The sequence below is a fragment of the Thalassophryne amazonica genome, chromosome 5 (assembly GCF_902500255.1).
Source record: "Thalassophryne amazonica chromosome 5, fThaAma1.1, whole genome shotgun sequence".
NCBI classification, from domain to species: Eukaryota; Metazoa; Chordata; class Actinopteri; order Batrachoidiformes; family Batrachoididae; genus Thalassophryne; species Thalassophryne amazonica.
Genome location: NC_047107.1, coordinates 84,170,313 through 84,192,870, shown reverse-complemented (window position 1 = coordinate 84,192,870; position 22,558 = coordinate 84,170,313). Strand labels below are relative to the sequence as shown.

Genomic DNA, 22,558 nt, shown 5'->3' with positions numbered 1-22,558 from the left:
GTTTTCAACACGGAGGTGTTTTTCCTGTCGCGGCGCACACAGATTTGCGTCGTCGTCACAGAAGCGACTCGGCAAATTTGCGTGCACGTTCTTTCATTACAAAATGACCTTTAACAGTGGAATGTCCACATAAACTCCTCATGCTGGCCTCTTCTGAATCTTCTCTGTTCTCTCACGACGTCCTGGGTCAACAGAGCCTTAAATTAGGATGATTTCAGCTCGAAACAGCCAGATGACGTCGCCTGGGAGCGCTGCGCGACGTCCCGCTCCGTGGGAAGTCCTTAAAGCGACAAACACCCCATAATCTCTCATCAGCCGTTAAACTTTTCACCAAAAACCAGCTGAATTTCTCGAATAGTGTCCACTCGGATATCCCTCACAGGTCCTGAAAAAAGTTTGATAAAGCAACGCGCGCCGTCTCGAGCAGCATCTCAAACAAAGGAATTCAGCCGAGAGGGCTGAACCACATCTCACTCAAAGCCTGCCCACAGGGAAATGATGTCACCGACACGTGTGAAAAAACTCACGCATGCGCACGAGGGTTCAAGCATGATTGGTGTAATTGCATGTCATTCAAATCCATATAGGTTTTTTTTTTTTTATAAAACTGCCAGTTAGTTTTATAAGATACCTCGTACACTCTGCACTGAGCACGGCTTGACCATCACCAACACCCTGTTCCAACTACCGGAAATTCACAAGACCACCTGGATGCACCCTCTTTCCAGACACTGGCACATGATTAACTATGTGATCACTACGCGCCGTGACATCCAGGATGTACGCATTACAAGGGTAATGCGGGGAAACGATTGTTGGACTGACCACCTGCTGCTGAGCAGCAGGCTCTCCTTTTCCATCGCCAACAAGCACAGACATCAGAAAGCCGACATCAAGTCAAAGCTGGATGTCCAGAGACTCACTGACCTTGAAACCAAGAAAAACCTTGTGTCCAACCTAGTAGATCAGCTGGAGAAACTGCTGAAGAAGCTGTAGAGGTAGCTTTTGGCCAACTTCAGGAAGACAGTCTATGACTCTGCCAAACTGACACTTGGGCACTTGAACTGGTTTGACAGCAACAACACAGTGCCATTCTCTATTGTATATGTATTTGATGTCTCTGACCCCACCCTGACCTCTATGGTTCTACCCATTAAAAAATCTTTGATCCAGTTAAACATTTTGTTACCTATGTCCATTTTATTTAACTTCAGTAAAAGTCCTTCTTTCCATAACATGTCATAAGCTTTTTCTATATTGAAAAAGGTTGCCAAAACAGATTCTTTGTTGACCTGTGCTTTGCGTACCACGTTTTCTAGGCAAACCACAGGATTCATAGCAGTTCTTCCTTTATGGAACCCACTCTGGTAAGGTGTGACTAACCTTCTTTGAGCTAACTCCTCATTGGAAAGACTTTGTGAGCTATGTGTCTTAAAAAAAGATCTTGCAAGCAACTCAGCTCTTTCCCCACTGGTTACTGCCTCTGTGCCATTATCCAAAAGTATTGGGAATGAAAAGTCCCTTCTAATACCACCCATTTTTTTTTGATCATTCACCATAAAGAGGCAGATGATATGGGAATCAATACAGTGCCTTGCAATAACACTGCCAACTTAAACACAGTTCCACCTTGGTTCTTCTGCTCACCTATAATTAACCTGGAGATAAAAAAATAAAAAAAAACATAGCCAAGACAACCTTTTCTGTTCAACAGTATTTAGATATCTTGTATGTTGATGCAGTACAGATATACACAGATGCATCCAAAGACCCATCAGGTAAAACAGGGGTGGCTGTATACATTCCAAAATATTGACTTCAGAAAAGGACCTCAGATCACCTCTCAATATTCTCTGCAGAAATGATGGCCATTATTATGGCGCTACAGTGGCTAGAAGAAGTTAAGCCATATAAACCTGTGATTTGTACAGATTCTATGTCCTCTTTGATGAGAATTCAGACTGGGAATTCTGCATGTAGACAGGATCTTCTAGATGAAGTTTTCAGTTAATTTTTAGATTGACTCAGTTAAAACTCACTTTACATTTCACTTGGGTTCCAGCTCATACCGGCATTGCGGGCAATGAGAAGGCAGACAATTTAGCAAGACAGGCACTTGCAGCAGAGCAAGTAGAGGTGCAGGTCCCAATTGGTAAGTCAGAATTCAAAGCAATGATCAAAGATGGTACTCAGAAACTTTAGCAAGACAAATGGGATAAGGGAGAGAAGGGCAGTTATAAAAATCAGTTCATTCATGTGCCAGAATACCTGGTTCACCAGGTTAAGAATAAGACACACAGCACTGAACAGGGAAGCATGAGACAGGGATGTGTCCATACTGTAGAGAGGCAGAAACAGTAAAGCAGGTACTCTTGACATGTAGCCAGTACTCTGCAGAGAGAGAGGAACTTAAGAGGGTAACAAACACAGTTCACAGCCAAAGCAGTGATAGATTTTCTGAAGAAAACTGAAGTTGCAAGGAGACTTTAGTTTTTTTGGGGGGGGTTTTTTAACATAAATCCATGCTAATTTTTTTGTTGCAGAAAGTTGCAGAGTGGCGTCGGCTGACTGTGTTCACATGAGTACCTGAAAAAAAAAAACAGAACATTGACATTTTTGTGTTTTCCAAATATACATATGCATGTAAACTGAACAGCCTGATTTTTTTCCAGACGTCTGTTCATTCAAAGTAGATTAGATGTGATACAATTTATGATTACAGATGTTCTGTATGTGTATTTTAGACAGGAAAGTCTCCATTTAGCATAAACATTTTTCTACAATATTATGCCTAATAAAATTTGACAACAGATATAGAAGTAAAATTTTCTTTTATTTTGAAATTGTTTTTTCCCCCATCCCATGTGGGTCTACAGCTTTTCAGATTAAGATTTGCAATCATTTGCTTTGAATAAAATGTGAAGAATTAGCAGTCACAAGAAACTGACTTATAAATGCTTAAATATATACAGAATGTACATAAACTTTATTTTCAGTGGTTTTAGAACAAACTCCTGAATTTAAGCACGCTCTGGTGCTGAAATAATTTTTTCATACACAAACGCACCATGCCAGGAATAAATGATCATTTATAAGAAAAGGTGGTGAGTGAACAAACCATTCTGTGTTTTGTAAGCAGCTTATATCTGACAGCGTTGTTGTTGTTGTCATCCCGACAGCTGCGCTTCATCCTCGTCTTCTGTCGCGTATGGCTCAAAAATATATGGCTGGAACCTCTCATTATTTTCACCGTTGCTTCGTTCATCAGAAACTTCCTCATCTTCTTCAAAAACAATCTATGTCACTTAAATCTTCGCTATAATCGCTCACTATTCCTTCGCTGTCCGTGTCTGCCGTATTGGTAAACAGCATCGCTTCGAAACATTTACTCGCATGACGTCACATCCGTCGCAGCGATAAAGTAGGTCAACTCAGAGGCGGTAAATACAAATTCGCAGATGGGTAACGAAATGTCTAAATCCTTGTTCAGTGTAATTTTATGGTAAACAAAACAAAGACAACATGTGGAAAAAGCTTTTTTATTCTTCAAGAATATGTAAAAACGTCATGGCATGACAGGGACCCTTTAAATACACCACTTTTGCTTTTTCTGCCATTTTTCATGAGCTGAACTCATTTTTCATGAGCTGATCTAAAACATTTTCTATATACACAAAAGGCCTATTTTTATCACAGCACAATGCCACAGATGTCGTAAGTTTTGAGGAAGCGTGCAACTGGCATATTGACTGCAGGAATGCCCACCAGAGCTGTTGTCCGCGATTTGAATGTTCATTTCTCTACCATAAGCTGTCTCTAAAGGCATTTCAGAGAATTTGGTAGTACATCTAACCGGCCTCATAACCGCAGACCGTGTGTAACCACACTAGCCCAGAACCTCCACATCCAGCATGTTCACCTCCAAGATTATCTGAGACCAGCCATCCGGCCAGCCGCTGCAACAATCGGTGTGCAGAACCAAAGAATTTCTGCACAAACTGTCAAAAACCATCTCAGGGAAGCTCATCTGCATGCTCACCGCCCTCATCGGGGTCTTGACCTGACTGCAGTTCATCGTTGTAACAGACTTGAGTGGGCAACTGCGCACATTCGATGGCGCCTGGCTGCTGATCAATTCTATGTGAAAGAGATGTCTTGCACCAGATACTGATTGATTTTCTGACAACCCCCCCCCCCCCCCCCCCACACTCCCAATAAAGCAAAACTGCACATTTTAGTGTGGCCTTTTATTGTGGCCAGCCTAAGGCACACCTGTACAAAAATCATGCTGTTGTAGAAACCGAGTCGGTAGCAATAAAAGGAGACAAGTTCAACATTCAAACATGCATGGCACGTGCCTGCTGGCCCTTTCAGCATCTGACAGTTCAACGATTTTGAGGAGGTGATCCTTGAGGGCTGCATCTTTGTTCTCGGGGGGGGGCTTTGCAGGAGTGTTACCAGCCTTGTTGCCGTGGAGCCGCTGAGGGCAGAGATGACATTGATGTATGGCTACACTAATTAGGATGCTGATTTGAAAACAACTTTATCACTAGTCTAGGGAACCAAAAACTTGACGGCATTTGGCAAGTCCAGTATCTTGGTAAACCAGACCCATTCACTTGAATGCCAGGCTACAAGTCAAGCGGATTTTGTTTAGGAATTTAAATGTTAGTATTCAAATTACATTTTTACAACTGCATAAGTTTACTTAGTCTTTGCCCTGCGCTGCTGTGCCACAAATTACATGCAAAATCGGACATTAAAAGTGACACAAAGCTGTAAACTCACTGACCTTCTGCGGGCCTCGTGCATGGTGTCACACTCTGAACCACCTGTTTAATGATTGACGATCTCACTCACAAAGGACTTGACTCATTCACAGCAGACTTGTGTTGGTTTTCAGAACTAGAGCCACAACGTCTGCAGAGCACAGTGCACTGCTGATTTACTTGTGTGTGTGCTGGGAATCTTGGAATGTGGTTAAACTTGGAAGAATTCATCATCAAGGCTTAATTCAAAACAGAATAACATATCAGTATGAGAATGAAATGTGATGGGCCTTGGGTCAGCTGAAATCTGGTACCGTCTTGTATGTACATACAGTAGTGTTCAGAATAATAGTAGTGCTATGTGACTAAAGATTAATCCAGCTTTTGAGTATATTTCTTATTGTTACATGGGAAACAAGGTACCAGTAGATTCAATACATTCTCACAAATCCAACAAGACCAAGCATTCATGATATGCACACTCTTAAGGCTATGAAATTGGGCTACTAGTAAAGAAAAAAGTAGAAAAGGGGGTGTTCACAATAATAGTAGTGTGGCATTCAGTCAGTGAGTTCGTCAATTTTTTGGAACAAACAGGTGTGAATCAGGTGTCCCCTATTTAAGGATGAAGCCAGCACCTGTTGAACATGCTTTTCTCTTTGAAAGCCTCAGGAAAAATGGGACGTTCAAGACATTGTTCAGAAGAACAGCGTAGTTTGATTTAAAAGTTGACTGGAGAGGGGAAAAACTTATACGCAGGTGCAAAAAATGATAGGCTGTTCATCTACAATGATCTCCAATGCTTTAAAATGGACAAAAAAAAAAAAAAACAGAGATGCGTGGAATAAAGGGGAAAACAACCATCAAAATGGATAGAAGAATAACCAGAATGGCAAAGGCTCACCCATTGATCAGCTCCAGGATGATCAAATACAGTCTGGAGTTACCTGTAAGTGCTGTGACAGTTAGAAAATGCCTGTGTGAAGCTAATTTATTTGCAAGAATCCCCCACAAAGTCCCTCTGTTAAATAAAAGACATGCGCAGAAGAGGTTACAATTTGCCAAAGAACACATCAACTGGCCTAAAGAGAAATGGAGGAATATTTTTGTGGACTGATGAGAGTAAAATTGTTCCTTTGGGTCCAAGGGCCGCAGACAGTTTGTGAGACAACCCCCAAACTCTGAATTCAAGCCACAGTTCACAGTAAAGACAGTGAAGCATGGTGGTGCAAGCATCATGATATGGGCATGTTTCTCCTACTATGGTGTTGGGCCTATATATCGCATACCAGGTACATGGATCAGTTTGGATATGTCAAAATACTTGAAGAGGTCATGTTGCCTTATGCTGAAGAGGACATGCCCTTGAAATGGGTGTTTCAACAAGACAATGACCCCAAGCACACTAGTAAACAAGCAAAATCTTGGTTCCAAACAAACAAAATTAATGCCTCGCAGATGTGAAGAAATCATGAAAAACTGTGGTTATACAACTAAATACTAATTTAGTGATTCACAGGATTGCTAAAAAAGCAGTTTGAACATAATAGTTTTGACTTTGTAGCGTCAACAGCAGATGCTACTATTATTGTGAACACCCCCTTCTCTACTTTTTTTTTTACTAATAGCCCAGTTTCATAGCCTTAAGCGTGTGCATATCATGAATGCTTGGTCTTGTTGAATTTGTGAGAATCTACTGAATCTACTGGTACCTTGTTTCCCATGTAACAATAAGAAATGTACTCAAAACCTGGATTAATCTTTTTAGTCACATAGCACTACTATTATTCTGAACACTACTGTAGGTATCAACTATTCGTCACAGTCATATTTGCATGAAAATGTATGCTTGTGCAAATACCTGTGGACCTGTCTTGTACTTTCAACAAAATGTTCCACTGCGCCAGTCTCGTCTATGTCTGAGTTAGGGTGAAACAACAGATACTGCAGCTGGCTTGCTTTGCATAGATGTAAGTGGGGGAGTATCCTGGGTAGGCGGATATAAACCATACACCCTACACCTTCGGCCTCAAGGTGTATGGTTTTCTTCAGGATGTATAAAGCCATATTCATTGGTGAACAACTTGATAACTGATATTACACCCCAGACTAACATCAGTGAGCCTACAAGTTATAGCCATGTTAGATGTTGGCCTACTAAAGTTAGGGTTGGGACAACTAGTCGTAATAATTTGGTTATGACTAGTTATTACCCGACTATCCATCCATCCATTTCTAAACTGTTTATTCCAGTTAAGGGTCACAGGGGGCTGGAGTCTATTCTGGCAGTCATTATGCAGACTAAGAATCGAATTCCCATACCAGATCGGTTGCGGCCCGGGTTAACAATGTCCGGCACCGGTGCTGTTGCCCAACAGGGTGCCGGTTGAAATTGGGCTACTGCTGGGCGAAGACGACGAAGAAGAGGAGGAAAACGTTGCCACAAACAGCGGGAGAAGAAAATTAGAAGGGTGGAAATGAGAGTGGGGACTTTGAATGTTGGTAGTATGACTGGTAAAGGGAGAGAGCTGGCTGATATGATGGAGAGGAGAATGGTAGACATATTGTGTGTGCAAGAGACCAAGTGGAAGGGAAGTAAGAGCAGGAGCATCGGCGGTGGGTACAAGTTGTTGTACCATGGTGAGGACGGAAGAGAAATGGTGTTGGGGTCATTTTAAAGGAAGAGAATGTTAAAAGTGTGTTGGAGGTTAAGCGAGTGTGTGACAGGGTGATGAGTGTGTAGTTGGAAATTGAAGGGGTGATGATGAATATCATCAGTGCATATGCCCCACAGGTAGGTTGTGAGATGAAGGAGAAAGAAGATTTCTGGAGTGTGTTAGATGAGGTGGTGGAGAGTGTGCCCCAGCATGAAAGAGTGGTGATAGGAGCAGACTTCAATGGGCATGGTGGTGAAGGGAACAGAAGTGATGAGGAAGTAAGGGGTAGCTATGGTATCAAGGATAGGAATGGGGAAGGACAGATGGTAGTTGATTTTGCAAAAAGGATGGAAATGGCTGTGGTAAATACCTACTTTAAGAAAAGGGAGGAGCACAGGGTAACATATAAGAGTGGAGGAAGGTGCACACAGGTGGACTACATTCTTTATAGGAGATGCAAGCTAAAAGAAATTAGAGACTGTAAGGTGGTGGCAGAGAGAGTGTCACTAGACAGCATAGGATGGTTGTTTGTAGGTTGACTTTAGAGGTAAAGAAGAAGAAGAGAGTGAGAGCTCAACAAAGGATCAGATGGTGGAAGCTGAAGGAGGAAGACTGTTGTGTGAAATTTAGCGAGCAGGTGAGAGAAGCACTGGTTGGAGTGGAAGCAATTTTGGACAACTGGAAACGTACTGCAGATGTGGTGAGGGAAACAGCTAGGACAGTACTGGGTGTGACATCTGGACAGTGGAAGGAAGACAAGGAGACTTGGTGGTGGAATGAAGAGGTCCAGGAAAGCATAAGGAGAAAGAGGTTGGCGAAAAAGTTTTGGGATAGTTGGAGAGATGAAGAAAGTAGACAGGAGTACAAGGAGATGTGGCGTAAGGCGAAAAGAGAAGTAGCAAAAGCAAAGGAAAAGGCATATTGCGAGCTGTACAAGAAGTTGAATAGTAAGGAAGGAGGAGAAAAGGACTTGTACCGATTGGCCAGCCAAGGGACAGAGCTGGAGAGGATGTACAGCAGGTTAGGGTGGTAAAGATGCACATGGTAATGTGCTGAGAGGTGAGGAGTGTGTGCTGAGAAGGTGGAGGGAATATTTTGAAGAGCTGATGAATAAAGAAAATGAGCGAGAGAAAAAGCTGGGATGATGTGGTGAGAGTATATCAGGAAGTACAACAGATTAGCAAGAAGAAGTGAGGGCTGCTATGAAGAGGATGAAGAGTGGAAAGGCAGTTGGTCCAGATGACATTCAGTGGAGGCATGGAAATGTCTAGGAGAGATGGCAGTAGAGTTTCTAACCAGATTGTTTAATAAAATCTTGGAAAGTGAGAGGATGCCTGAGGAGTGGAGACGAAGTGTGCTGGTTCCTATTTTCAAGAACAAGGGTGATGTGCAGAGCTGCAGTAACTACAGAGGCATAAAGCTGATCAGCCACAGTATGAAGTTATGGAAAATCAAATCAAATCAATTTTATTTATATAGCGCCAAATCACAACAAACAGTTGCCCCAAGGCGCTTTATATTGTAAGGCAAAGCCATACCATAATTACGGAAAAACCCCAACGGTCCAAAACGACCCCCTGTGAGCAAGCACTTGGCGACAGTGGGAAGGAAAAAACTCCCTTTTAACAGGAAGAAACCTCCAGCAGAACCAGGCTCAGGGAGGGGCAGTCTTCTGCTGGGACTGGTTGGGGCTGAGGGAGAGAACCAGGAAAAAGACATGCTGTTTAGGGGAGCAGAGATCAATCACTAATGATTAAATGCAGAGTGGTGCATACAGAGCAAAAAGAGAAAGAAACACTCAGTGCATCATGGGAACCCCCCAGCAGTCTAAGAAGTCTATAGCAGCATAACTAAGGGATGGTTCAGGGTCACCCGATCCAGCCCTATCTATAAGCTTTAGCAAAAAGGAAAGTTTTAAGCCTAATCTTAAAAGTAGAGAGGGTGTCTGTCTCCCTGATCCGAATTGGGAGCTGGTTCCAGAGGAGAGGAGCCTGAAAGCTGAAGGCTCTGCCTCCCATTCTACTCTTACAAACCCTAGGAACTACAAGTAAGCCTGCAGTCTGAGAGCGAAGTGCTCTATTGGGGTGATATGGTACTATGAGGTCCCTAAGATAAGATGGGACCTGATTATTCAAAACCTTATAAGTAAGAAGAAGAATTTTAAATTCTATTCTAGAATTAACAGGAAGCCAATGAAGAGAGGCCAATATGGGTGAGATATGCTCTCTCCTTCTAGTCCCTGTCAGCACTCTAGCTGCAGCATTTTGAATTAACTGAAGGCTTTCAGGGAACTTTTAGGACAATCTGATAATAATGAATTACAATAGTCCAGCCTAGAGGAAATAAATGCATGAATTAGTTTTTCAGCATCACTCTGAGACAAGACCTTTCTAATTTTAGAGATATTGCGCAAATGCAAAAAGCAGGCCTACATATTTGTTTAATATGCGCATGAATAACATATCCTGATCAAAAATGACTCCAAGATTTCTCACAGTATTACTAGAGGTCAGGGTAATGCCATCCAGAGTAAGGATCTGGTTAGACACCATGTTTCTAAGATTTGTGGGGCCAAGTACAATAACTTCAGTTTTATCTGAGTTTAAAAGCAGGAAATTAGAGGTCATCCATGTCTTTATGTCTGTAAGACAATCCTGCAGTTCAGCTGAATGGTGTGTGTCCTCTGGCTTCATGGATAGATAAAGCTGGGTATCATCTGCGTAACAATGAAAATTTAAACAATGCTGTCTAATAATACTGCCTAAAGGAAGCATGTATAAAGTGAATAAAATTGGTCCTAGCACAGAACCTTGTGGAACTCCATAATTAACCTTAGTCTGTGAAGAAGATTCCCCATTTACATGAGCAAATTGTAATCTATTAGATAAATATGATTCAAACCACCGCAGCGCAGTGCCCTTAATACCTATGGCATGCTCTAATCTCTGTAATAAAATTTTATGGTCAACAGTATCAAAAGCAGCACTGAGGTCTAACAGAACAAGCACAGAGATGTGTCCACTGTCTGAGGCCATAAGAAGATCATTTGTAACCTTCACTAATGCTGTTTCTGTACTATGATGAATTCTAAACCCTGACTGAAACTCTTCAAATAGACCATTCCTCTGCAGATGATCAGTTAGCTGTTTTACAACTACCCTTTCAAGAATTTTGAGAGAAAAGGAAGGTTGGAGATTGGCCTATAATTAGCTAAGATTGCTGGGTCAAGTGATGGCTTTTTAAGTAATGGTTAATTACTGCCACCTTAAAAGCCTGTGGTACATAGCCAACTAATAAAGACAGATTGATCATATTTAAGATCGGAGCATTAATTAATGGTAGGGCTTCCTTAAGCAGCCTGGTAGGAATGGGGTCTAATAGACATGTTGATAGTTTGGAAGAAGTAACTAATGAAAATAACTCAGACAGAACAATCGGAGAGAAAGAGTCTAACCAAATACCGGCATCACTGAAAGCAGCCAAAGAGAACAATATGTGTTTTGGGATGGTTATGAGTCATTTTTTCTCTAATAGTTAAAATTTTATTAGCAAAGAGAGTCATGAAGTCATTACTAGTTAAAGTTTAAAGGATACTCGGCTCAATAGAGCGCTGACTCTGTCAGCCTGGCTACAGTGCTGAAAAGAAACTAGGGTTGTTCTTATTTTCTTCAATTAGTGATGAGTATTAAGATGTCCTAGACTTTACAGAGGGCTTTTTATAGAGCAACAGACTTTTTCCAGGCTAAGTGAAGATCTTCTAAATAGTGAGACGCCATTTCCTCTCCAACTTACGGTTATCTGCTTTAAGCTGCGAGTTTGTGAGTTATACACAGAGTCAGCACTTCTGATTTAAGGCTCTCTTTTTCAGAGGAGCTACAGCATCCAAAGTTTCCTCAATGAGGATATAAAACTATTGACGAGATAATCTATCTCACTCACGAGTTTAGGTAGCTACTCTGCACTGTGTTGGTATATGGCATTAGAGAACATAAAGAAGGAATCATATCCTTAAACCTAGTTACAGCGCTTTCTGAAAGACTTCTAGTGTAATGAAACTTATTCCCCACTGCTGGGTAGTCCATCAGAGTAAATGTAATGTTATTAAGAAATGGATCAGACAGAAGGGGGTTTTCAGGGAATACTGTTAAGTCTTCAATTTCCATACCATAAGTCAGAACAAGATCTAAGGTATGATTAAAGTGGTGGGTGACTCATTTACATTTTGAGCAAAGCCAATCGAGTCTAACAATAGATTAAATACAGTGTTGAGGCTGTCATTCTCAGCATCTGTGTGGATGTTAAAATCGCCCACTATAATTATCTTATCTGAGCTAAGCACTAAGTCAGACAAAAGGTCCGAAAATTCACAGAGAAACTCACAGTAACGACCAGGTGGACGATAGATAACAAATAAAACTGGTTTTTGAGACTTCCAATTTGGATGGACAGACTAAGAGACAAGCTTTCAAATGAATTAAAGCTCTGTCTGGTTTTTGATTAATTAATAGCTGGAGTGGAAGATTGCTGCTAATCCTCCGCCTCGGCCCGTGCTACGAGCGTTCTGGCAGTTAGTGTGACTCTGGGGGTGTTGACTCATTTAAACTAACATATTCATCCTGGCTGTAACCCAGGTTCTGTAAGGCAGAATAAATCAATATGTTGATCATTATTATATCATTTACCATCAGCTCCCTCATCAAGAAGGCCCAGCAGTGGATGTACTTCTGCGGCAGCTGAAGAAGGCCAAGCTACCTGTCCAGCTGATGGTGCAGTTCTACACGGCCATCATCGAGTCCATCCTCTGCTCCTCCATCACGGTGTGGTACGCCGGGCCACAGCCAGGGACAGACACAGACTGCAGTGCATTGTGGCCTCTGTTGAGAAGGTGATCGGCTGTAGCCTCCATCTCTCCACGACCTGCACCTCTCCAGGACTCTGGGCCGAGCAGGTCGGATCACAGCTGACCCTTCTCACCCTGCACACGGTCTGTTCAACCACTCCCCTCAGGCAGGAGGCTACGGTCCATCCGGACCCGAACCTCCTGCCATAAGAACAGTTTCTTCCCTCTGCCGTTAGACTCATGAACCCTCATAACCCAGTCACCTTAAGCTTAACTCTGTCACTTTATCATTTATCACGGGTCACTTTAGACAGTGTACTTTGGTTTTAATTGCACTCCTCCCACTACACTGTTTTTCTGTTCTCTGTTTTCTGTTGCACACAGCCTTTCATATTTCATATTTCTTTTCTTTTTTTATCTTATATTTTATCTTATTTTGACACATATGTTATATTTATCTTAACATTTTATCTCTTCTTAATGTTGCACCATTGTACCGAAGCAAATTCCTAGTCTGTGAATCTGTTCACTGGCAATGGCAATAAACTTCTTCTGATTCTGAAAAAAAACTTCTTCTGAACAGGGACTTAGAAGAGAGAGATCTAATGTTTAATAGACCACAGTTAACTGTTTTAGTCTGTGGTGCAGTTGAAGGTGCTATATTATTTTTTCTTTTTGAATTTTTATGCTTAAATAGATTTTTACTGGTTGTTGGTGGTCTGGGAGCAGGCACCGTCTCTACAGGGATGGGGTAATGAGGGGATGGCAGGGGGAGAGAAGCTGCAGAGAGGTGTGTAAGACTACAACTCTGCTTCCTGGTCCCAACCCTGGATAGTCACGGTTTGGAGGATTTAAGAAAATTGGCCAGATTTCTAGAAATGAGAGCTGCTCCATCCAAAGTGGGATGGATGCCGTCTCTCCTAACAAGACCAGGTTTTCCCCAGAAGCTTTGCCCATTATCTATGAAGCCCACCTCATTTTTTGGACACCACTCAGACAGCCAGCAATTCAGGGAGAACATGCAGCTAAACATGTCACTCCCGGTCCGATTGGGGAGGGGCCCAGAGAAAACTACAGAGTCCGACATTGTTTTGCAAAGTTACACACGCGATTCAATATTAATTTTAGTGACCTCCAATTGGCGTAACCAGGTGTCATTACTGCCGACATGAATTACAATCTACCAAATTTACGCTTAGCCTTAGCCAGCAGTTTCAAATTTCCTTCAATGTCACCTGCTCTGGCCCCCGGAAGACAATTGGACTATGGTTGCTGGTGTCGCTACCTTCACATTTCTCAAAACAGAGTCGCCAATAACCAGAGTTTGATCCTCGGCGGGTGTGTCGCCGAGTGGGGAAAAACGGTTAGAGATGTGAACGGGTTGGCGGTGTACACGGGGATTCCGTTTAGGACTATGCTTCCTTCTCACAGTAACCCAGTCGGCCTGCTTTCCCGGCTGCTCGGGATCTGCCGGAGGGGAACTAACGACGGCTAAGCTACCTTGGTCCGCACCGACTACAGGGGCCTGGCTAGCTGTAGGATTTTCCAAGGTGCGGAGCTGAGTCTCCAGTTCGCCCAGCCTGGCCTCCAAAGCTACAAATAAGCTACACTTATTACAAATACCATTACTGCTAAAGGAGGCCGAGGAATAACTAAACATTTCACACCCAGAGCAGAAAAGTGCGGGGGAGACAGGAGAAGCCGCCATGCTAAACCGGCTAAGAGCTAGTAGCTGCGCTAAGCTTAGCGGATTCCTAAAAACACACAAAGTGAATAATGTGTAATAATTTAGAGGTGATTCAGCAGAGGGAGTGCTTTAGTTAAGGCACGTGAAGATTACACTGTGAAACAAATCGTTATCTAGATAACTAGATCAATCTAACTGCACAGATTAAACAGCTAACAGATACAGCAAAACACCGCTGTGGCTCCGGAACAGGAAGTGATACAATACCGCAGTGAGAGCCAACCACCAGTAGAGGCACCAAAAGAGCCTCTACTGGGATTTTGTGCTGTCTGAAGATCCTCTGTAGTTTAACTACAGAGGATCTTCAGACAGCACAAAATCCCAGTTTACTTTAAACCAGTCACACACTTGAGACAGAAATTAGTTCACCCTAAGGACAGGATCCCTATTTACAAACAGAGCAATGTAGTGTATCATATCAGGTGTCAGGAAAACTGTAATGAACACTACATAGGTGAGACAAAGCAACTTTTACACAAGAGGCTATACCAGCACCGCAGAGAGGTCGCCAGTGGACCTCAGTCTGCAGTTCATCTCCACCTGAAAGACACTAACCACACGTTTGAGGACAAGGAAGTTAAAATCTTAGCCAGAGAGAAGAAATGGTTTGAGAGAGGTGTCAAGGAAGCATTCTTTGTAAAACAGTTGAAACCCAGCCTTAACCGTGGACGGGTCTCAGACACTTTTGTCCCCTGTTTACAATGTGGTACTCAGGTCAAAGCAGTTTCAGTCTTTTGTTCATGGTATGAGTCATTCACGTCATCAGGAGAGAGTCCGTCAAGGGAGCCATCAGGGGAGGCTTCTGTACTGTCATTAGGAGAGTGCTAACTAGAGCACAGTAGGTGCTAATTAGAGCTATTGCTTAGTCACTAGCCTATAGCAGTCAGCCTCTCGGTAGGTGGGGTCTGGTTAGGTTAAAAAACTCCAGCTTTTGTTGGCTTCTGGTTATTCTTCTCTACAAGAGTCAGACAGAAGTCAGACTACCAGAGCAAGAATTTTAGCTGAGGAAGCTTCTGTGATTTGAAGCGAAACGTCCTCACGTCAAGCAACCCAGTCCAGTCGAAGATTCAAGCTTCTCTACTATGGAAACCACCTGGACAACTGAGAGCCTACACAGAAACATAGCTTTAAGGAGGTAAATCCACACAACTCAAATTTAGACACAGTGACATCAGTGCCATCACTCTAACCATGACCTTCTTTTCTTTAATAGACTTTATTAACTTAACTTTATTAACTTAAATTGAATTGGGGGGGGGGGGGGTGAGTAACATTTGAGAACTTCCAATTTGGACTTTCACTAACATTAATGGAAGAAAATGTCAAACACAACATTCCCAGAAACACTGTGGTGCTTAAGACTTCAGCTGTCATTTCTTCATGCCGGGTTTATCCTCGGACGTCACCTTGCCAAGTAGTATAAGACATTATGCATTTATAACACAGTACGATTCATCCAGATGCTCACAGGCTCCAAGTCTGATGATTTTGTTTAATGCGACTTGTTTGCACTGTAGACGTCCTCCTCAGTGGGCTGAAAGTAACTCTTATTAATAACACTCATCTCCCAGAGTGCTGACTGTGCACAGTAATCTGTGTGGAGCGGCAGACAAGCTGAAGCAGAGCACTGAGGAGCAGGAGGGCAGGCTGGTGTCATTTGGTTTAAAGTAGGTCTGACATGGAGGACTTCTATATTAGAGCTGACACACTCATCCAGCATCTCAGACTGCAGCCTCTCACTCATCTGCACAGATGCAGACAACCGGGGGGAGGACAAAACAAAAGTAGACAGTATAATGTGTGGACTCAGTCTTTACTGAGTAATGAGTTACAAAGAAACATTGGGCCTCATGCAAGAGCATTTTCAGAATTCTCACTTCTTCAGTACGATGGGCGAGTGTGCCACGCCAGATTCAGGAAAGCCTCCTCAATCCAGAAAATTGCAGAAACTTCCCTCAAGCTTTTTTTTTTTTAGATACTTTTGACTCATCGGGCCATGGGTCATGAAATGTTCAACATGTCCCTGTCATCCGGTCTCTTTCCGAGCTCATTTAAACATGCTGTGGTGGAACCAAGACTTAAAAGCCTAACTTGGACCAGTCTGAGCTTAAGAATTTCCTGGCCAATATTGAAGCTCCCCTTTCTAGCAAAAATACTGGAAAAGTGGTCGCAAAACAACTAACGTCTTTCCTTGAGATGCACAACATCTATGACACTTTTCAGTCAGGATTTCGGAACACACCCACTCCACCGAGACCGCACTACTGAGAGTGTCTAGTCGATATCATGATGGCCGCTGATGCAGGAAGATGCACGGTCCTAGTCCTGCTAGGACCTGTCCGCAGCCTTCGACACCGTCGACCATAGCATTATGGTCAACTGGCTGCGCGAATCTGGTAGGGTTGTCGGGGTCCGTGCTGAAGTGGTTTGCCTCATACTTGGAGGAGAGGACCTTTAGTGTGTTGGCTGGCATAAACTATCGAAAACCAGTGCTTTACAGTTATGGTGTCCCGCAAGGTTCTGTTTTTGGGGCCACTGCTGTTTTCAATTGTATGTCCTTCCCCTCGGCCAGTGATTCAGGACTTCAGGATCTTTCCTACCACTGTTTGCGGAACGACTTACAACTGTACTGTTCTTTTAAGATTTTAGAAGTCCACAAACTGAACTCTTTATTTTGACTGCCTGTCACAGGTGAAGAAGTGGCTTAATGGAAACCGTCTGCAACGAACTCTGAAAAAATGAGACACTTATTGTTGCCCCTGACAGTGCTGTTCCTGTTATCAGGAGCCTCCTTGGGACTTGGTCTAACAGCAAAAACAAGCCTTAGAAGAAACCTTTGCGTTATTTTTGATGAAGGACTGTCTCTTTGTCAGCACGCAAGCAAGCTTGTGAAGAATTGCTTCTTTCAACTGCGAAATATCGCCAAACTTAAACAGTTGGTGTCACAGAAAGAATTAGAGGAAATTATCCATACCTTTGTCTCCACGCGGTTGGACTATTGCAACAGCCTGTTCACTTGCCTGGGTAAGAAGGAGATAAATCGGTTGCAGTATGTCCAGAACTCTGCTGCGAGGCTTCTGACCCGCACCAACAGGAGAGCCCACATCACGCCTATCTTGGAATCCCTCCACTGGCTCCCTGTTGCCTCCAGAATTAATTTTAAAATCTTGGTTTTGACTTTCAGAGCACTACATGGTCAGGCTCCTGATTACATTGCTGACTTGATTCAGCCCTACACCTCAGCCCGCAGCCTCAGATCTTTAGGTCAGAACCTGTTGATGGTTCCTCGAACCTCCTTTAAAACTCGAGGAGACTGATCTTTTAAACCCGTAGCGCCTCGTCTCTGGAACAAACTCCCTCTGTCCCTGCGATCCCTGGACTCTGTTGAGATGTTCAAAAAGCAACTAAAGACTCTACTTTTTAAACAGGCTTTTCATGGCCAATAATCTTTTAGTACTGAGTGTTTTACTGTATATTTTATTGTTTTACCTTGTAAAGCGCTTTGTGACCCCTGTCTGTGAAAGGCGCTATAAAATAAAGTTTACTTACTTACTACTATATAATGTCAGAGAACATAAAGCCTGTAACTCTAACAGCATACAAAGTAGAATTAAGGGACCTGCTAAAACCAGGAAATGGGGGTGGGGGTGTGTGAGTGCTGTTAATGCTCTAGGGATGAACTTCTTCACTGAAATCAGGAAGCAATGGTTTAACATGAAAATGGATTTAAACATAAATAATAAATCTCGCCACATCAATGAAAGACTCATTAAAAGTCTTAACGGGTCTTTCAATGGATTCAGGTGTGTTGGAGCAGGGAGAACAACTAGAGTGTCAGGAATGTGGCTCTCAAGGACCAAACTTGGCACCCTGCGCTATATGATTCAATTTAGAATTTTCTAACAAATGAAACTGTAGAGTCAAACATAACATCTACATAATTATGATGTAATATATGTCAAATTTTCAGACTAAAACTGCTTCAATCTCTTGAAATATTCAGTTTGTTACTGAAAACGTAGACAGACCTGCACCATGCACAGATTTATTTTTTTTTTGTAGCCAAGAAAAATCTCAAAATATGAGAAAATTGTGAACCTGAAAATTTCTCTTAAATCATCGATACATGGAGTTTACCAATTAACCAGTAACCACACTATCCAGTAACCTAAGATGACATGTATGTGTCTTTGGTACTACATCTCTTCAGAGGATCTTTGGGTATTACAAAAGTGACTTTGAGTCAAAAAAGCAGCTACTTAGGGAGGCGCGTGGCACTTAAACCACGAGACTAACAAATTGAGGCTTTCTAAAGTGAGGACCTACCACTTGCGTTGTGAGGGAGTGTGTCAGCATGACATTTTGGCCATGTGGTGTGTCTCTCTGTGTGTGATCCAGCACTCAGGCGCCTGAGTGTTGAGGACGACATTGGATGAAGACAATGGAGGGCACACCCACGTTTCACCTAGCTGCAGCATGGGTGGTGGATGGTATTTTCGAGATGTGGGTGGTTGCCATCCAGGACTTAAGGTGGTTCTGTGGTGTTGTGGAAGCAGTGACGTGTGGCACAAGATGCTCCAGACTTGACCGGTACATGCCATTTACAGACAGATTTGTTCGTATGAGTGGTTCTTGCACAAGGGCCCATTGAGTATCAGTTGAATAATTTCATCATACCTCATGCAGGAAGCTGTCCAGTTCTGGAATTTTGATGTTCATACCAGTAGGATAAGCAAAGATCCCATTCAGCAAACTCTGCAGCCTGTAAGACGAGCAGCGCGAGAAGACCAGCTACAGGATTTCTTGAGTAGGACGAATATGTAAAAAGCCAAGAATCTTCGATTACATACATTCTTCTTTGATGCCACAGAAGGATGGTGCAGCTCAGTAGCAACAGGACGGGAATCAGAATTTTAGGCAAGAGAGCAGAGTCTGCCAGGACAAGAAGACATTTTGATTACAGTCACACATCTCATGTTAGAATGATCCATTATTTAAGAGTCTGAGGCGGTGAACTCACAGTTCGTTCTGGTTGTGATGGTGACAGTGACCGCAGAGCCCGGACCTTTCTTAGTGAGAGCGCTCAGAGAGATGGTGTACTTTTGGTTCTCCTGCAAACCCTCGACAACCACAGAGTTCCTCTGAGGGTCCGACACCAACACACTGAGCACAGCTGTGGAGACGGGATTACAACACATTGATTTCATGTTTGCAAACAGTTTACAGTACGAGGTCTATTAGAAAGAAACCAACAGTTTTATAAAAAAAAAAAAACTATAAGGATTTGAATCACGTGCGATTACACCAGACATGCTTGAACCCTCGTGCGCATGCGTGAGTTTTTTCACGCGTGTCGGTGACGTCATTCGCCTGTGGGCAGGCTTTGAGTGAGCAGTGGTCCAGCCCTCTCGGCTGAAATCCTTTGTCTGAGATGCTGCTGGAGACGGCGCGCGTTGCTTTATCAAAATTTTTTCAGGACCTGTGAGGGATATCCGAGTGGCACTAGTCGAGAAATTCTGCTGGTTTTTCGGTGAAAAGTTTAACGGCTGATGAGAGATTGTGGAGTTTCTTTCGCTTTAAGGACAGCTCACAAAGCGGATCGGTGCGGCGCGGTCGGGAGGTAGGGGCGTCCGTCTGCTGTTTCGAGCTGAAACATCCTAATTTAAGGCTCTGTTCACCCAGGACATCGTCAGAGAACAGAGAAGTTTCAGAAGAAGTCGGCATGAGGAGTTTATGCAGACATTCCACTGTTATAAGGAGACTTTGTAATGAAAGAACGTGCGGGCAAATTCGCCGAGTCGGTTCCGTGACGCGCCGCAAATCCGTCTGCGCGCGACAGGAAAAACACCTCCATGTTGAAAACCATTTGTAAAATTCAGGCGGCTTTTGATGGCTTTCAACAAGTGAGTATCTGAGAAATGTTTAACAGCTGGGCATGTTCCAACTTGTCCGTTAAGGTTTCCAATGAAGGTGTTTTCCTGTCGCGACCCCCGCGGTTGGGTCCGACCCGACATGCGAATCTGCCCGCACGTTCTTTCATTACAAATCTCCTTTAACAGTGGAATGTCCGCATAAACTCCTCATGCCGACCTCTTCTGAAACTTCTCTGTTCTCTGACGACGACCTGGGTGAACAGAGCCTGAAATGTGGAAGTTTTCAGCTTGAAACAGCCAGACGACGCCGCCTCGGAGCGCAGATCGCCATCAGGCGCCGTGGGCCATCCTTAAAGCGACACTTACACACCAAAATCTCTCATCAGCCGTTAAAATTTTTACCGAAAACCAGCTGAATTTATCGAATGGTTTCCACTCAGTTGTGCCTTACAGTTTTTGAAAAAAAGTTTGATCAAACAAAGCAGCACTCTGAGCCATTCCTAAACAATGAAAAAAAATCGACGAGAGGGTGGGCCACTCCTCACTCAAAGACTGCCCACAGGCAAATGACGTAACCGACAGGCGTGAAAAAACTCTTGCATGCCCACGAGGGTTCAAGCATGTCTGATGTAATCACACGTGATTCAAATCCACATGGTTTTTGAAAAAAATAATGTCGGTCGGTTACTTTTCTAACAGACCTCGTATATTAGACTGCTGCCAGTCATCAACACTTTCAAATGTGACAAATTCAGTTCACATTTATGAGTGATGATTAGAGCATTTTCCACAGTACAAGTTGTACATATCAAGAAATGCCTGTTGAGGAAACAAAAGCACCGGAGTAAAAGTTGCACCTTTTTTCTTCTTATCTGTTCTTTAAGTTGGGATTTGGCAGCACAGTGGCCTCGTGGTTAGAACTACTGCCTCACGGCAAGAAGGTGGTGGGATCACTTCCCGCCTGGGGCCTTTCTGTGTGGAGTTTGCTTGTTCTCCCCCTGTTCACGTGGGTTCCCTCTGGGTGCTCCAGCTTTCTCCCACATCCAAAAACATGCAGGTTAGGTGAACTGGAAATTTTAAATTGACCATAGGTGTGAATGTGTATGTTTATATGTTGCCCTACTTGCGTCTTGTCCAGGGTGTGCCCTGCCTCATGCCCTGTGACTGCTGGGATAGGCTCCAGGCCGCACATGACCCCTAACTGAAGTAGACATGAATGAATAATTTGTAATTTTGTGCATTGTTTGATGTACCTTTTATTATTGGAGTTTACTTTGGGAAGCCCTATATAAATAGTTATATTATAATAATTATTATTATTATATTGTGTAGTTTCTGGTTATACTACAGTCCTGTGTTGTATTTTTTTGTCTGTCCATCCTGAGGAGGAGTCACTCCTGTGTTGCCATTTCTCTGCTGCAAAACTGGGTTTTATTTGTGATTTGGCAAGTTTGGCTGTACTCACTTGCTGTGTGATCTAACAATTTATCAGATGCCACTTCATGCACTGTAACCAGATAACCAGTGATAAATGCCGGATGTGCCGGATCGTGCTCATTGAAACTCCACCGCAGTGTCACAGATGATGAAGTACTATGAACAGGTTGGACCATTTTCACGGGTGGCACAGTCCCTGAGAAAGGGAAGGAATGAAAACAGAATAAACATAAAGCCCTGGTCCCACCAAATGATGTACAGTGAATAATAAGCCACGCAGCATGGTTTTTTTTTTGGTACAAGAGGAGGTATTCAGCAATTGTGGGAGAACAGTAGCTCTGAGAGGTTCTTAGAGGTGGAATATATGGCTAACAAGGGTCATCTCAGAACGTGACGCTAAAGCCCAGGTTACACATAGATGGTTTTGTCGGCGGGTAGTACGTAGACCGAAGTTCGCGGTAGTTCTGGCTGTTTTCACAGTGGAAAGGGGCGGAGCATTTTGCCGGTGTTTTGAGCGCCGTACTAGCCGCAAATACGCGGATAAAACGTCGCTAAATCCGCCGAATAAAGCGGCGTTTTGACGCCGTAGAATCCAGTACACGTCAGGCAACGGGGGTTAATACTCTATCCTTTACAATCGCAGGTTAAGACGCGCGTGAGAACGGCGGTGTTCTGCTGCCGCCGATAATGCTCTGTGTACCGCTGGATTTATCCAGGCAAATCCTGCGTTACTCCAGGAGCTTTTGCATATAGGCACCGCCCCCAGAGTATAATAGGCTGAAGCAGCTGTCACTGCAGGGGGAGGGAGCTCATCCTCAGCCTTTTCTTCTCCTTTCCTTTTACCCTCCTCAACGTGTTGCTCGTCTCCACCACAGGCCTTTCCTCTGCTTCTGAACCAGACCTCTTGGTAAGTCCTGCCGCTGCCACTTTTCTTTTAGGAGGCATACTGGAGCTTCTCTGCAAAAATATCTGGAGGCTGGCCACGAGTGAGAGGCCTGCATGCAGCGCGCGTAGCGTTTTATATTGACCGCCGCCTATCGGCCATTTGGAACACCATTACCGGGAGGTGGCGTCTAGAACAGCGTACTGTCCGCTAGCGCCGCCGTTTTGTCTGCCTCGTCGCCGGTTAAAACGCCCTTGAGGACGCCGATGTGGGCTCTGTCGCCGTTTTACATGCGTTGGTTAGGGCTACCAATGCAGCCGCCTATTACGGCGGTGTAAACTGCGACGCTACA

General features: G+C 43.5%; 2 protein-coding genes across 4 annotated transcripts in view; one reads left to right on the top strand and one right to left on the bottom strand.

Moving 5' to 3' along the window:
- The window catches only part of sb:cb288, a 38,358-nt gene extending 26,187 nt beyond the window's left edge, over positions 1-12,171 (top strand). The window contains exons 5-6 of the mRNA XM_034170745.1: positions 1,320-1,367; positions 12,115-12,171. Coding sequence (XP_034026636.1) covers positions 1,320-1,367; positions 12,115-12,163 — 97 coding nt within the window. The 3' untranslated portion in view covers positions 12,164-12,171. The remainder of the gene's footprint in view (positions 1-1,319; positions 1,368-12,114) is intronic.
- Positions 12,172-15,141: 2,970 nt separating this feature from the next.
- Positions 15,142-22,558, bottom strand: part of osmr (oncostatin M receptor) — a 34,720-nt gene continuing 27,303 nt past the window's right edge. For 2 of the 3 annotated variants that reach the window (XM_034170740.1, XM_034170742.1), the window contains 5 exons: positions 21,352-21,519; positions 19,034-19,186; positions 18,864-18,945; positions 18,691-18,775; positions 15,142-15,757 (listed from right to left, as the gene is read on the bottom strand). In XM_034170740.1, coding sequence (XP_034026631.1) covers positions 15,506-15,757; positions 18,691-18,775; positions 18,864-18,945; positions 19,034-19,186; positions 21,352-21,519 — 740 coding nt within the window. In that variant the 3' untranslated portion in view covers positions 15,142-15,505. The remainder of the gene's footprint in view (positions 15,758-18,690; positions 18,776-18,863; positions 18,946-19,033; positions 19,187-21,351; positions 21,520-22,558) is intronic. The other variant, XM_034170741.1, reaches the window with a different exon arrangement.